At 38.2% G+C, this 16044-nt stretch overlaps 1 protein-coding gene across 8 annotated transcripts in view; it reads left to right on the top strand.

The window, feature by feature from the left end:
• BBS9 (Bardet-Biedl syndrome 9) overlaps positions 1-16044 on the top strand; it is a 421646-nt gene that overhangs the window by 309755 nt on the left and 95847 nt on the right. For all 8 annotated transcript variants that reach the window (XM_046670725.1, XM_046670730.1, XM_046670726.1 and 5 more), the window contains one exon: positions 14216-14398. In XM_046670725.1, coding sequence (XP_046526681.1) covers positions 14216-14398 — 183 coding nt within the window. The remainder of the gene's footprint in view (positions 1-14215; positions 14399-16044) is intronic.

Genomic DNA, 16044 nt, shown 5'->3' on the forward strand with positions numbered 1-16044 from the left:
CAGTGTCATGAGCTATAAATAAGGACACAGTTCTTGTTCCCAAAGAACATATGTCTAGGGAATGGAGACAGATATAAAGAAATCACTATTGTTTGATGGAATAAATATCTTATGATTTAGTCCTATAATTCTGACTCTGTGGTTGCTAAGGTCTTATCCTCTTGGTCTCATTAATTTTAGAGTTTACTTCTCTCTAGAGGAAAGGAATTTATCACGCCTCTAGATAAGTAGTTTTCACATTAGGGAATGGAGTTTGCTTGATTTTTAGCAGAACATTACTACCGATTGATAATATATATGCGTGGGGAACATGTCTGAGATACTGTAGAACATTCAGGATAGCTTCTTTAAATCAAAATGACCCCTTGAAATTCCCATAATGACAAACTATTGAAAAACCTTTGGTCTAGAATGTTGTGGAAAACTTTGTTGGTGGATATTCCTAGTTAAGAGTTTTCTTGAAAGAAATTAAACTGATTGGGAGAAAGAAGAGTCAACTGTAGCAGATTGCTCTAGAGATTTCCCCCTCCCCTTTTAATTAATCTGATGCCAGCTCTTTGCTGTTGAAATTGACTCTGAGTTTTTCTTCAGTAAGTAGATGGAAAACTTGGATATTTAATAGCTTAGCAAAGTAGTGTGATGACCAAGATCTTTCTATTGCTCCTCTGTTCAGACAATAACTGTTATAAAATCAGAGAAACAATTTATCCTGAATGTTGATAAAGTAAGATATGACTGGTCAGCTTATCATTCTCAGATTCCCACCAGAATGGATTTCTGAAATCCTAGAAGTTTTGTAGTGAGCAGTTCCCCAATAATGTATATAATCTTTTGTAATATTGTTTTTTAACATCATCATAATTTTTCTAAAGATTGCTGAACTCTACTTTTCTAAGGTATTCTTAGGAGAATTAAAATGATGGCTGCAGGATAAAACTCTAGAGAGCTGAAACAAGGAACTATTTCCTGAGGGTTCACGAGCTAAACTGCAGTCTTTCCCATCACTCACACACACCTGAAAGTGCCAGGATGCATTCTATCCCCAGATTAAAAATGTCTTCTCTGAAAGGTTGGTGAGATACCCATTTTATCCACATTCAGCTTGTTATCACATGTTTGGGTATGGATACCAAGAATTAAAAAAAAAAACGTGGGTGTGTGAATCAGTTACTGGTGTGATGATAATCTTTTGTTATTCTCTGAAAATGGATTCAGGTTTCTGGTAAATGGACTCTATTGGAGGATTCTGATTTAAACTGTGACACCTGTTTGATTTAGTTAAGTAAACTAGAAAGTAGTTATTTTTAAAACTAGCTTGTAACTCATACTTCTCTCGTGAGATACTATCTTCCTCGCCTAGTCCATTTCAGCTACTTAGAAGGAAGAAAAAAAAAATGTGTTGGGTTTAGAGGAACCCCTCATCCGATCAGATCCAAACTTGGACATTTTGAGGCAGGATCTCATTTTAATACAGACCACATTTACTTGCTTGTGTTTGTAGATTTCTTTTTTTGCTTATATATATTTTTTTTCCTGAGGCAAAAAAATTCTTTTTCTTATTTTTTATTGGTATGTTTTATTTTAACAGAGAAACTTTAGAATATTGGTGCCAGTACTGAAACCATCATGGATCCTTTTCCTTTTTATTTAATTTTTAGTATTAGAAATATACATAGATATTTACTATCTTTTGGCTAGTTTTATAGTTCAAGATCAGTTTGAAAATAGTCACTAAAAATTCTTTTCATAATTGTGAAAAATGGCACTATCTCACAGATGTTTAATAGCTTCCCTCCCTCCCCCCCAACTCCCGGGTCTCAGTGCCCCACGGAGCCACATTTCTTTCTCCATTAGGGTCACAGCACCTAATACCTAGTGGGTGCTCAACTGATGTTTGTTGAATAGATGGAATAAACATATATTTCCTTTTTTTTTTTTAGGGTAAATCAAATCTAGCTTCTATTCACAAGAAATACACTTTATTACCTTCCCAGAATACATACTTTTTCATTGAAATCATAAAAAAGCAGAATTAAATTTGAAGGAATCAGTGACAAATTTGCAGAAGTGAATTTTCCAGCTCCAGAGGGCCAGAGTTCTGTAGAAGCAGCGTGTGCTTGAAGGAACCTGGGCTTTGGGACTAGAGAGGGCTGGCTTTGAATCTGGGTTTATATTTGTGGACAGTCTTTCAACCTCTCAGGGTCTCAGTTTCATCATGGCCAAAGTAAATCTAGCACCTCTACCACATAATTTTGTTCTGGCGATCCTGTGAAAGAATTCATGCTGGGCCTGCAGTAGGTCCTACTGGGAAGTGTGGCAGGAATGGGGAGGGGACCTTTGTGAGGATGAGAGCGCGCACTGGCAGGAAGTGCTCTTGGAACAGTTATTTTCTGGAGACGGGATGAAGACCCTGGCATTGGGAGGTGTAATTCCAAACAAAATACCAAGCAAAAATAAATTTAATAGATTCTAAGATGTTACTTTTAAGGCACATTATTGATTTGATCACTTTTGAAAATAAGAAGTAAAACTAGCATGTTAAATGAACACAGAGATAAGACACATCCAGATTTGAAAAACATTGAAGTGTGTGTGTGTGTGTGTGTGTATGTGTGTATGTGTGTATACTAACAAGCAAAGTGCATTATGGAATTAAGGAAATGTGCTGTTTGCTGGGCATCACAACTGGTGTGCTAGGTACTAGCTCCTCTTCTGTGAGAAGCTTCTGATGGTAGTATTAAGCCAATATGCTACCCTTCTAGGTTATAGCAGATAGGGTTTATTTCAGTTCACCTGAACAGATGTTTGTTCATGCTGTGTGTTAGGCCTGTGCTAGGTGCTAGGGACACAGGAGTGAATAAGACAAAGCACAGTCCCTGCCCTCACTTGGCTAGAAAGTATCAAACAAGTAATTCTAACTGTGATGGAAGGAATGGCAGGGGGCATCCAGGGTCCTTTGAGAGTGTAAGATATGAGTATTATGCTACATATTTTGGTAAATAATGTGTATAACTTATGTTCTAAATCAATCCCATAAAGAGATGCTGAAATTATCGGAATTGTGTAAACTAGAGATGAAAAGGCAAAAGGGAGAGTTGTTATTATCTTCAGGTATATAATAATTTTCACTTTTGTTTTAGTAAAAATATGTTGGTCAGGTGTTTAGCCAGGGAACGATGAATAACATTAATAGTAATGATGCTGAACTCTGCTGAGTGCTTACTGTGGGCTGGGTGTCCTGCAAACACTGTTTCGGGCACGAACTCAGACCCTAGAGCAGTGGTTCTCAACCAGGGTGATTTTGCTCCCAAGGATACATTGGCAATGTCTAGAGACGTTTTTGGTTGTCACAGCTGGGGGGAGGGTGCTATTGACATCTAATGTGTAGAGTCCAGGGATGCTATTAAACTTCCAGCATGCCCAGGACAGCCAAGAATTATGTGGCCCTAAATGTCATTAATGAGGAGCTTGAGAAGCTGCTCTAGAGTGTAGTTTAAACTGACTCACACGCTCACAGCCTATGACCTTGTCTATGATGATGTATTTCAAAGTTAAATTACGGCCTTTATAACGCCACCTAAACCTAGCAATAAAGACTTGAACAAATTTAGCAATTCATTGTAATGTAATACATGTGGAAGGTATGGAATTTAGAGCCTAGTTATTTACTACCTATGGTAGACCCAGTGAGTAACATGGCCTATAAAAACCTTTCAAAAATGATAGGCTTTGGTCTTGTTCACCTGGTGGAATGTAGGGATGGACTTCCATTGCCCAAGTAGTGCTCCTGTAAATTGCTGTCTTAATGGACACTCGTGTGCTACTGAGTTATAAGGCTTTTTAATTTACTTCAACATAACAAACATACATTGACTGTCTGCTGTGAGCCAGAGACTGTGGGAGGGGTACAGTTTCTGGCCTGGAAGAGTTCCACAGCCCAGTAGAAATCAAGCACCACATAGCTTCAGCAAGGCCACTTCCACTTATAATGTCCCAACAGCCTATGATTGTAAGAAATATCCCCAGTTTACCCTAGTTTCACTCCATATGAAACCAGGCACCTCCACTCATTGCCTTTTGTATTATTTGCAGGTGGTCTGAGCCATATAGGCCTGAATGTCTTGCCAAAGTACTACCAGATAGTAGTGGTAAACTATGTATTTTATCTAAAAAATAAATGAAAACCACAGGCGCCCAAGAGAATTAGACTCTGAAAAACTGGATGTTTTAAAAGAAGATTCATAGAAAGACAAAACTCAACAGTTTTACTTTACTGTGAAAATGTCATGTTCAACTCTGAAATTCTAGAACCAAGGAAATGATCAATAGTGTCATCAGCACTGTTGAGGTCTTCGGTCTCTCATTTTGCCTTTTTGGGTGGGTCATTGGCCTGCCTTAATTGATCACATGTAATAATGTGTCTTTGCATTCCCTGTCTGAGCTAAAAGAATGCTCTTAGAACACCCGCTAACCACTCATCTATTCATCATTTCCCTTCCTTGGAGATGGCACTCAAGGCTGTGTGGGTGGCTATGTAATTACTGACATGTCTGCATGTAGGAACGTGGCCTGAAGCATTCTAAACTTAGAAACTATTCAGATCAGACCTCATGAATGTTGTTTTTGGACAGTGATAACTGTGGCATTCTCCAGGGTTTGTAAAATGAGCTCTGACGTTGCCAACCATAGATTCCAGCTTTAACAGTGATCTGTTCAGTGAGTAACTGTGGCCCCAAGAACATTGATTCTTCTTTTTACAACTTGACTCCATTAGTTATTATTTTTTAAATTGGGGTTTTGCTTGGCTATAGATAGATAATTTTGTGGAAAGAGGTAAAAATGTGTTCAGCTGGGGGTTGGGGAGGTAAAAACAGTAATCAGTTTTGAGATCACTTGTATTTTTAGCCTTATTTTGGCCAAGTTTTGGAGTTAGTTTCCTTTCAGGTGATTAAGTTACGTGTCTATTTGGTGAATAAACTTTGCAGAAATAGCAAAATTTGTCTCTATGTCACTTGTAAATGATTTATTGTCTTTCTCATTTAACATTTTTATGTATCAATGCTATATATTTTAAAAGTCCCAGCCAAAGTCTATATTTCAGCACTGCCTACCTTTTATATTCTTCTGGGCAGAACATTAAAAAAGAAAAGAAGTGTTCTACAGTACATAGTATAAAGAAATTTTTAAGAAATAATTTGTTTTTCTAAAACCAGTTTTATATGAATTCTCAAGGCATTTGGCAAGTGTAGATTGGTGTCAAGAAAAATTGTAATCCTAGACCAGAAAAACCATCACAACTTCTAAGAGTCACCACCATCATGCCTTGGTGTTCCGAAGCAGCAGGTGATTCAGCCAATTAGCGGGTCTCTTTTTATGAAGACAAATAACTTGTACAACTGAAGTTTTTTACTGAATAGGTACACTTTTCCTGTTGTTTTAATGGCTACCCAAAATGGTAACATGGTTAAAAATATATTCTAATCCTGGGTTCAGTTTAGGAATTTCAGCTAAGTACGTGTTATAGGGGAATCTTAGGTTTTTACTCCATGTGAGGTACAATAGAATGTAATCCAGGCCCTATCCTATTTATACAAAATAACACGTAGCAAAAGTAGTTAGAATTAGATTCTTGCTGTGCCTTCAAAGTGAAAACTCAAGGTTCTCTTTTTATCTCGCTAAAGGTTCAGCCCGTAGGTAATGAAACACTTCTTACATGCTTATCTGGCATCTAAATCATCTCCGTGCCCTTCCTCTTTACATTTTGAGCTTTATTTCATTGTTTTTGGTAAAAGAACAATTCTGCTGGATCCAGATTGGATCTTTTCAGCCAATGTAAAAGTTTAGACCTGGTAAGCTTTTTCTTCTTCCTTCTTGCAAGGTCTTTGCCATTTTGGAGTCTGCAGCAAATGCCATCACAAACAACATGATTGAGTAGGAAGTATGCCCGATTTCTTGCCTGCTTCCAAATGTCCCCTAGACTAAGAGTGTGTCTTTCTAACCAGAGAGCAATCATGTGTAGAATCAATTCATTTCAGCACTCATTAGAGCTCTCTGTAGCTGGGTGTTAGGCAGCTGTGGCTAAAGGTGAACTGGAGCAATATTTTTAAAAATGGGCGACAGATATATTGAGGTGGGTCTGTTGTTTCCATGTGACATCACTTGGGTTCCATTCAGACTGGGAGCTTGGCAGTGCCTGATTGTGTCTAGGCTTTAAAAGTCAGTTTAGTATGGCTCCCAGTTGTGCTAGATTTTTAGGTAGACTGACTTGGAGGTTCATCAATTCAGCCAGCATTTATGGGATGCCCACTGTGTACTGAGTACTGGAAAGTGGAAGGCATGTTGGGGACTTATCAATTGGTCTTTTTACATTGGAATTTTCTGGGCTGAGTATGAGTTTTGTTTTCCCTCTTGCCTTCTCATAGTGTACTTTATAACCATTTTATTCAGAACACCAAGTTTTCTAGCATTTTCAATAAGATACAAAGGAAAATCAAACAATGTCTAGCTCCCTGATTAACAAGCCTCAGAGGATTTCTAGAAAACAACTCATACCAGGCAAAGGTGTGTGTGTGTACGTGTTTACTAGGATTGCTAAAGGAGTAAAAAAGGGAATCCAATACATGTAACTTACATAGCTGTTAGTAATACGTTGGGTGTAGGGTCTCATGACATTTTACTTTGAAATTTGATTAAACTTGGCTACAAAATGAGCACTGCCCCATTGAGTGACCACACAGAGAGGGCCAGAGAACATTGCAGAGTGTGGGCTATCCTGCATCCCCTCAGGAGGCCGTAGTTGATAGTGTGCCTCAAGTACTGGGAGAAAGCTCTTCCTTTTTCAATGTCATTGTTAATCTAACAGAAAAAGAATTTACAGGTGTTTTTAAATAGAAATGAGCCCTCATCTATAAGGAATATTAAGAAGTAGTAACCAGGGGCCAAACAAATCAGAAATGAATAGAAGAAATGTTAACTAGCTTTTATTGAATGTTATTTTATAGGTGAGAAAACTAAGTCTGAGGGAGGTAAAGTAACTAGCCAGGGGTTGTACAGCTAGTAAGTGGTATTACTAGTTTTCATACTTAGATCTAATTGACTCCAAAGTAATATGACTGTACCATCATTCAGAATGTCCTTAAGCCCCAGTTGCAATATGGTATAGCCATTAATATATCAAAATTGTTGCTTAAATAAAGGTGCCTTTATTTGTGTTAATTTATCTACCTTACATGGATTCTACTTTCACAGTACTGTTTACTTCTCTTATTATTTTTAACAGCTTTATTGAGATATAATTTACATGAATACAATTCACCCATTTAAAGTATACAATGTAGTGATTTTTAGCATATTCATGAGGTTGTGCAAACGTCACTACAATCTAATTTTAGAACATTTTCATCCCCACTAAAAGAAACCCATACCCATTTGCAGTTACTTTCCATTCCTTCCAATCTACCACCCATCCCCAGCTCTAAGCAACTACCAGTCTACTTACTGTGTTTATAGATTTCCTATTCTGGACATTTCATATAAATGGAATGATACAATATGCAATCCTCTGTGACTGGCTTCTTTAACTTAGCGTAATGTTTTTAGGGTTTATCCGTGTAGTAGCTTGTGTAAGCACTCCATTTCTTTTTAAGGCTGAATAATATTCCACTATATGGATATGCTACAGTTAATTTTTCCATTCATCAGCTGATGGACATTTGAGTTGTTTCTACTTTTGAGCTAAATATGCTGCTATAAACATTTATGAACAAGTTTTTGAGTGGATGTATATTTTCATTTGTCTTGGGCACAAACCTAAAAGTGGAATTGCTGGGTCATATAGTAACTCCATGTTTAACTTTTTGAGGAATTGCCAAACTGTTTTCCAAAGCACCTATACCATATTACATTCCCACTAGCAATGTATGAGGGTTCCGATTTCCCCACATTCCTCGTCAGCACTTGGTATTGTCCATCTTTTTACCTCTGTCCTTTAATTCTGACATCCTCTTAATTAGCAAAAGAAAAATATTCCTACTGTTATTTAATGGATAAGAACTCCGAATCAACAAACATTAAATGACAAACCCAGTATGTGTGTGAATAGAGGGGAAGAAGTGGCATGGATAGTTCAAAACAACAAATCATCCAAAAGTCATTTTCAAGTTTTTGAATCTGACACTTATAGCTATGCTGGATGTTAGAGATCATATTTCCCACCCCTGCATTTTAAAGGTGGTGAAACTAGAGCCCAGAAAAGGGAAGTAAATTGAATCCTGCCATAAAGCTGCTTGGTAGTGAAGCCAGAGCTAGAAGCTCTGTCTCCTTGGCTACCAGGCCATTGCCTGTTCCAGCACAGCCTATTGCCTTCTGCCCTAGGGGATATATAAACTCCTCCATATCACAGGAACTCCATTTTCTTAACGTGTTCATCCATACTGGCCTTTTATTAAAATAAACCTATCTTAATTCATATGAGGTATTGGAAGGTCAGCAAAGCTGAAACCTCCCGTTGGGAAACTTCTGATAGAATTCGTTCCACATATTGCCTATGATGAAACTGATGTGCAGGCAGAAAATGAATGCAGGCAATGGTACTTGGTGATGTTTCTTGGGTCAGATTGCTTTGGGTATGAATTTTGGCTCTGCCACTTACTAACTACTTCTCCCTTTCTATAATTCCGTTCCCATATTTTTAAAGTGGGGACAATTTATGGTATCTGCCTCATAAAATTGTCTTCAGGATTAAATGAGATAATCCCTGTAAAGAGGTTAGCACAGTACCTGGCTCCTAGAAAGCCCTCATAATTGTTGACAGTTATTATTACAGAACATCAACTTGCTCAGGCTACTGAAAATGTTGTAATCTGAGATTTATAGGAAATAAATGAATCATCCCTTTTTTCAAAAGTAGCTTCTCTAAAGGAGCAGCCCTAGAAAATAGCTGTTTTCTAAAGTGTTCATAATTTTGAATTATTTGGAACATAATAAAATTCCCTGTGTTAAGAGAAAAAAACTTACTACGTTAACTTCTTATCCTTTACAGATTATGAACTAATTTCCTTTATACCATAACTTTGGGCAGAAACGAACCTGGAAATTTCAACTTGAGTTGACCTCGAGTTAACAGTCCCAACAACAGGAAAACTTAACTAAAACACATATGCTTGTTATGGATGTAATTATATTCGCAGTGTTTTTCCTTAGTATCTTTGTTGATTATCAGGATAAAAACCCACTGGATTATTTTATGGAGCCAACTTGTATACATTTGTTTACTCGTGCTGAAGAAAGGGCACGCAGTGGGGAATCAGAAGACAGGACTGGAATCCCAGCTCGCCTCCACTCCAGTTCATGACCACGGGCAGTGTGCTCCTCTGAACACTAGACTCATCAGAGCTCTAACCTTCTGCTTCTTCATCTGGAAGTGGGGACCAAGGGTATCAATAGTTGCTATCTCAGAGGGTAGTCATGAGGACCCGATGATAATCTGGGCGTAACAGCACAGTGCCTGGCCCACAGTCCGGGCTCAGTAAATGACAGCTAAACTGCAATGTAGTGGGGTTCTGTGTGCCACACATGAGATTTGGAGGCAGATGTGATGGTAAGTTGAGGTGAAGAAATTGGACATGTCCGTGTTCACATAGTATGATTCATGTCTACTCTGCTGTTGCTGCTGCTGCTTTCCTGTAACCAATTTTAGAGCCTATCTTGGCAGCTGGAAGTATTTGGGATTAATTTCACACTCACTTTATGAGTTGAGCGTTTTCCTGCAAGCAGCTCGCTGGGCCTCTGCCTCATTACTTTGGCATCAACTGATATGGCAGTTGGACAGAGATGTCCTTTGGGGTCTCCATTTTATTTGGAAACCTTCAATTTGAAAAAGCAAAACAAAGGCCATCAACACATTGTGCTTGAAATCGTTAGCATTTATTGTTTCCTAAACCTCTCCCTTTCTGTAGTTCTGTTGAACATCAGGGAACACACATCTCGCAGAGCCAATGATGAGCACCGAAAAAATCACTCTGCCTCAAATTTAAGCCCTAGCAGCTGGTTGGCTTCATTTTTCAGTTCCAGGTGAGCTGCGAGATCCTCTAGGCCTTGGTCAGACAGATCTAAATCTTGATGGGTCTAGTTTTTCCAGCCCTTTTTACTAAGTTAATTCTGCTAAATTCATTTGGCTCTCGTGGAGAACAAAGTAAACTTGGCTGTTACGTGTAAAACTAAATTGAGAACACGGAGATCTGTTTAGTATTTCATGCTGGCCAGTAGGTCAGGACGATTTTCCTTGGGGGTAATATACATAAGGAATTGTTTATCCCTTTTCTTTCCAATTTCTGTGACCATTTGGGGCTAGCAGACTTTTTCCACAATGGCACAGAAATATATCCAGCGAGACCGAAACTTACAGAAATGATGCTTCTCCTGGATTGATGTATTTTGGGCCTTGCTCAGGAAAGATCCTGCGGCTTGGGCTGCTGTCTCACTGAGAAGTCATTCTTCCATCACAGCTGTGTTTAGCAAGTTGGGTGGGTCCATGAACTGACATGCTGTTACACTTAGTAAGAATTTTCCCTTGATAGTGAGGAACGTGCATAAAAGCCTCCCTTAAGTCCCAGCAAATGCCCCAAATGTTTACTGTGATCTGACAGCTGCTTAGAGTGTATCCTCCGTCAGGTATTGCCCACACTCAGAATACTTCATGGCTCTCCAGTACCCACAGTGCTAAGTGCATTTTTTTCACCTTGACATTCTGGTTCCTCTACAAAGTTGTCTAGATTATCTTTTTTTGTCTCATCAAATACTCTTCCCAAACTGGAATATTTGCTCTTCCTGAACAAGCAGCCTCAACTTTTCTGCTTTAATGCATTTGCTCAAGTTGTTTTCTTCACCTTGAAGCCGCATTACCCAATGTCTGTTCTTGAGGACGAATTTCAGGTACTTTGTCTTGTTGTATGCTGATAAATATTTAACAACTGGCTCCCTGGGAAGGAGGAGGATGGGTGGAAAGCCTGGCTTTGGAACATTTGTTGATTTCCATGTTATAAATACTTTTACCATGGCCAATTTCAAGCTACCAAGATAAGGTCAGTGAATGCAGAGTTTAGAAGAAATGGACAGTGGCTCAGCATTGCAGAGTGTTTCCAATATACAGATACGATAGGTGTACATAACCTCAAGGGTCTAGATAATAGTCAAATAATTAGGAAGTAATGACTTTTGAGTATTTATTACCGTTGTTTTTAATATAATTTATTAATTTTAAGTTTATGTAATTTAATTTTTAGTAATGGCTGTGTTTAACAGCTGGCTCACAAAATTCCTGAAAATTGGACAGTCAGTTGTTTCTCCTGAGCCAGTAGGAGCTGGCTGAGCTGGTTCCAGCACACCACTACTTCTTCCTCCACCTTTACCTTCCCAAGGCCCTCCGCTCTCAGCAGTCGTTAGGCCTGTCCCTGAACCTAGAAGGTGCTTCAGGTCCATGCAGGCTTTGGAGTGAGAGATTCCAAAGTTTGAATCCTGGTTTCTCATTTACTAGGTGATGGTCAAGCTGGCTACTTAATTTGCAGTTCCCAGTGCAAAATGAAAATGCAGGGCTCTTGTTAAAAGGCAGGAAGAAAGTGCTATTAAAACAGCTACTAAAATATAAAGGTTTTTCCTTTCTTCAGTGGTCTCTCTTTCACACCTTCTGATGGTGTTTTTTAATTTTCTATTTCATGTTATTCCAAGTAAGGAAAAACTAAAATTTAAAATTGTTAGCATGAATTTTACCATTAATCTTTATGCTGTGCAATGCCAGTTTTAAATGAAAATATAAGCACATTTAACTCTATAAGTTATATCTCCTCTGTTCATGTGCATGCTGCATTATCCCATTGACTTCACTTACAATACACAAGTTCAAAAATAAAATTATTAAGAATGTCAAGACAGAGACAGCAGGGCATTGAATCAAACATGGAGCCCTTCTAAGCATGGGCACCGTTTGCACGCCTTGTGTATACTACTGATCAAGTTTCTTACATCTGCTAAGCCTCAGAGGCCTCATCTGTAAAATAGAGATCATGCCAACTAAGCTACAATGGAGGTGTGAGGATTGAAGGCACTGATATCTGTATGGCACAGAGCAGAATGCTTGGCAGTCCACGCTCAATTAGTTGGAGGCATTATTACTAACATAATAATCGTAGTATTTATGGCATTTTCTTTTATAGTCCATAGGGTCTTCCCTACGTTGTCAGCATTTGCCTCCTTGACCTATTTTCCTTTCTCCGTTATAAACTCTTTGAAGGTGGAGATTAGATCTGTGGCCATTGAATTCCCTATAGTGCTTCCTGCACTTTCTTTCGTGTACCTGGCACTCAGGAGGTGTTTATGACCTTGATCTTTGTATGATTTGGACTTAATGGCAATTAGCATCTGTGACATAATATGATGGCCCCCACAATGAGGCTTAATTGGTAACATTCACAGCAAGAAAAAGAATATAAACTTCGACTTGAACAGGAGTCAGTTGTAATCATGGTGAGGGTGGGAGAAGCGGATGATTCCAGGTGTTTTGGTTTAAGGAAAGTGGCCTCTCTCTGTCTGTTTGAGGGAACTTCTTGAAGTAATGGGGAAGGGACGAGTTCCAAGCCTCATTTGAGTAAAAGAGGGCCCGGGGATATTAGCTCTGGCCCATAGTAATCTGTCCCTTTGCTAACTTCTTTCACACTTACTTTCTGTTCTGCACAATTAGGACATTATTACAGTTATGTTTCTTTTCACTAATTGATTGTGTATGTATGTTTTCTGTCCAAGAAATTATAAGATCCTCATGGGCTTATAAGATATGTGCTTCTTTTTAACGCAAATGGAAAGTGGCACAGTACTAGGCACGTAGTAAGCGATGCACTTTATGGTAATACTGTCCTTGGTCCAAATTCCCAGGGCTCCCTGAAGAGCTGAATGTGAATTGTGGCTGCCTTTTATAACTCCTGCAAGCCCTCAACCAAGTGGCAAAGAATCCTGGTCTGCCTGGGGTTGTCAGGCAAGAACTTTCAGTTGCCTTGTTTTTCCCTAACGTATATCTCTTTTCCAGTGTCTTCCAGACGCTCTGAGGACTGTCCCCCTACAGCCCCTCTCCCTACTTGGAATTTGGGAGACCACACAGCTGTAGGCTCTACTTACTTGAATGATGATTTTTTTAAGAAGCCCGTTGGGCCAATGTCAATAAGCCATGAAATATCACCCAATGGATCATCTGCGCTAGACTTCTGAAACTCATCTGACTCCAGCCCCTCAAGCTGGCGGGGACTTGTAGAAAGGAGCTTACACTGCCCTGGCTTTTGCTATTCCTGTTCTGGGGGCTGTCAGATGCCTTGAGCCTCTGGGCCAGTCAGTTCATTACTTTTAATGAGCACAAAATTCACCAAGACATTAAAATAAAATAAAACACCAATGGGCAGTCTTGTATGTTTCATCCAATTGTTGCTTTAGTTCTTTTTTCCACAGGATTATTCAAGAGGATGAAAAAAAAAAGCCAATTCTGTTCCTTCCTGCCAATTTTATCCTGAGTAGATTTGGCATTGTGAAACTAACACACCCTGAACATTTCTTTTTCTTTCAGGTCCCTGTGGGCTGGTGCCTGACATTTGTGTTAAAAATGACACTGCTTGACTAGTCAAGTGTTTGAACATTATCTACCTTTTGGAAATAATAAAGAAATATTGGATATCCCATATATCCCCTATGTTACCATGTAACATATAAAGAATAATAATCAAAGGAAGATAGCTATTTTCTGAAAAGGATATAGTGAAGTTATTATTTTAAATTTCAAGGCACATGCAGTTATGTTGACGAGAATTTTTTTAATTGATCAATCTCTCTGGGTAGTAATAAAGACTGTAATAACTGTAGTAGAAGTTACTTATATTATCATATATTGTAGAAGGTCAATCGATGGTGAAGCTGACGCTGAACAATGTCCCCATTAAGCTGATTTTGTGGATATTTTCATCTCCTGGCCATATGGATTTGGAATTACTTTGGGCATTTTTTTAAAAGAAGGAAGTGAACAGATGAATGATAACTCTTTTATTACTCAACATAGCTTGTGTTTGTGGAAGACAAAGTTCATCAAGTTGTTTTAAAGAAAAACAAGAGTGTGCCAAACGTAATTTGTTGAGGGCTCAAGAATTGTGAAATTACCCCTAACCGAAGTTTGTAATTTCTGCAGGTAATCGCTCTAGCAGATGCAGTAGAGGAAAACCAAGACAATCTGTTCCAGTCATTCACCAGACTGAAAAGTGCCACCCATTTGGTGATTCTGCTGATCGGGCTGTGGCAGAAGCTGAGTGCTGACCAGATTGCTATTCTGGAAGCGGCATTTCTGCCGCTACAGCAGGACACTCCAGAACTGGTAAGGATCCATGAGCCTGCAGTGGTAACAGCCAGCATTATTGAAAAGCTTGTGGTTTTAGGAAGATGTCACGTAGCTATCATGTTTTTTAAGGTATCAATTGAAGGCTTGGTTTTGTTTTTACCTAAATCCTGTTTTCCTTTTCTTTAAATCACAATAAAAATGTCAATAAAGGTCTTTTTTCTAGAGCTATTTTAAAAAATAGGTATATAGTCCATTTGTATTTGATATCCACTTTATTTTTTATGTGCTTTTCAATCATTAGAAGCCAGGGAAACAGTCATTTGACCACCTGAATGATGGCAGTAAACCTTCAGATTAACTAATCCTTTCCTTTTCCGCCAGAGAAAATAGTTCAGCTATTTTAATTTACTCAATGTTCTTAAATTTAAGTGTCACTTCAACGGTTACAGAGAACTGAGATAGCCTTGCTAAACGACAAGACTATTCCATTACATTTATATAGTTCTTTATATATAGTTTATAAACTCTTTTCCCCTTGATCCTTTGAATGGCCAGTTTAGCATGAAAAGGGGAAAAATGAGTGTTCATATTTGGAGTTTTTGGTGAAGGATTATTTAAATAAAAACATCTCAGATCCCTTGAACCACAGATATATATTTGACCACCAGCTGCCATTTTTGGGGAACTTGCTGCGTGCTTTTATTTACAAAGAAATAATATGCTTCTTGGAAATTAGAGAACTTCAACTTGTTTTTTGTATTAGAGGAAACCATTTCAATAAAAAAGTCATTTCAAATGCATTTTTAAATATAGATATGAAAACATGGCACTAAAAATAATAGTGCTAAAACTAACGTTTTTGCGTGCTTCCTAGGTACCAGGTGCTATTTTAAGTGTTTCACAAGGACTGTCTCATTTAATCTTAAACATGGCCCTCCATGGTAGTTAAGGTGCTGTTTTCATCCCCATTTTACATATGGGGAAATTTAGGCTCTGAGAGTTGAGTGTTTTTCTACAGCTAGTGGGTGGCGGAGCCAGGATCTAGACCAAGTCTGTCTGCGTCCAAAGCACATGTTTTAACCAGTACACCGTGTTATAGCGAACAGAGCTGTGAACGTGATCTTGAAAATCACTAGCTTTGCCAATTGAATCTGATTTTCTACAGTTGGACCAAAGGATTGTCAGATTCACAAAAAAAATCGAGCTATATTTTATATCCTAAACAAAATACTAACAAATAAATTGGAAAAAAATTGAGTACACATTTTTTTAGATTAAAAAAATCAAATTACAGCTAAAATTAATCTTTGAGAAGCTAGAAATGTAGATGTAATAATATAAGATAAAGAATATAGTGGCTAGGATGATGTTAAAAAGAATGATAAGTATCACTTATGAACTCAAATTTAGTAGTCAGAAAGACTTGGGTGGCCTCAATTCCTGGTTCTACCACTTGATGACGGAGTCCCTCTGGTCAAGTTTCTTAACTGATCGAAATCTTTGCTTCTGTAGCTATAAGATGGAAACAATAATAGGATCTACCCAATAAGCTGTAGTAAGAATTAAATGAGATAACGGAATAGAATGCTAATCATTATTAGCAGTGCTTTGTACATTTTACATATATAGTCCTCACAAAGAAATGCAAGGTAGGTATTACTGCCTTTTCATGATTATTTGTC

This window comes from Equus quagga, chromosome 8 (genome assembly GCF_021613505.1).
Source record: "Equus quagga isolate Etosha38 chromosome 8, UCLA_HA_Equagga_1.0, whole genome shotgun sequence".
NCBI classification, from domain to species: Eukaryota; Metazoa; Chordata; class Mammalia; order Perissodactyla; family Equidae; genus Equus; species Equus quagga.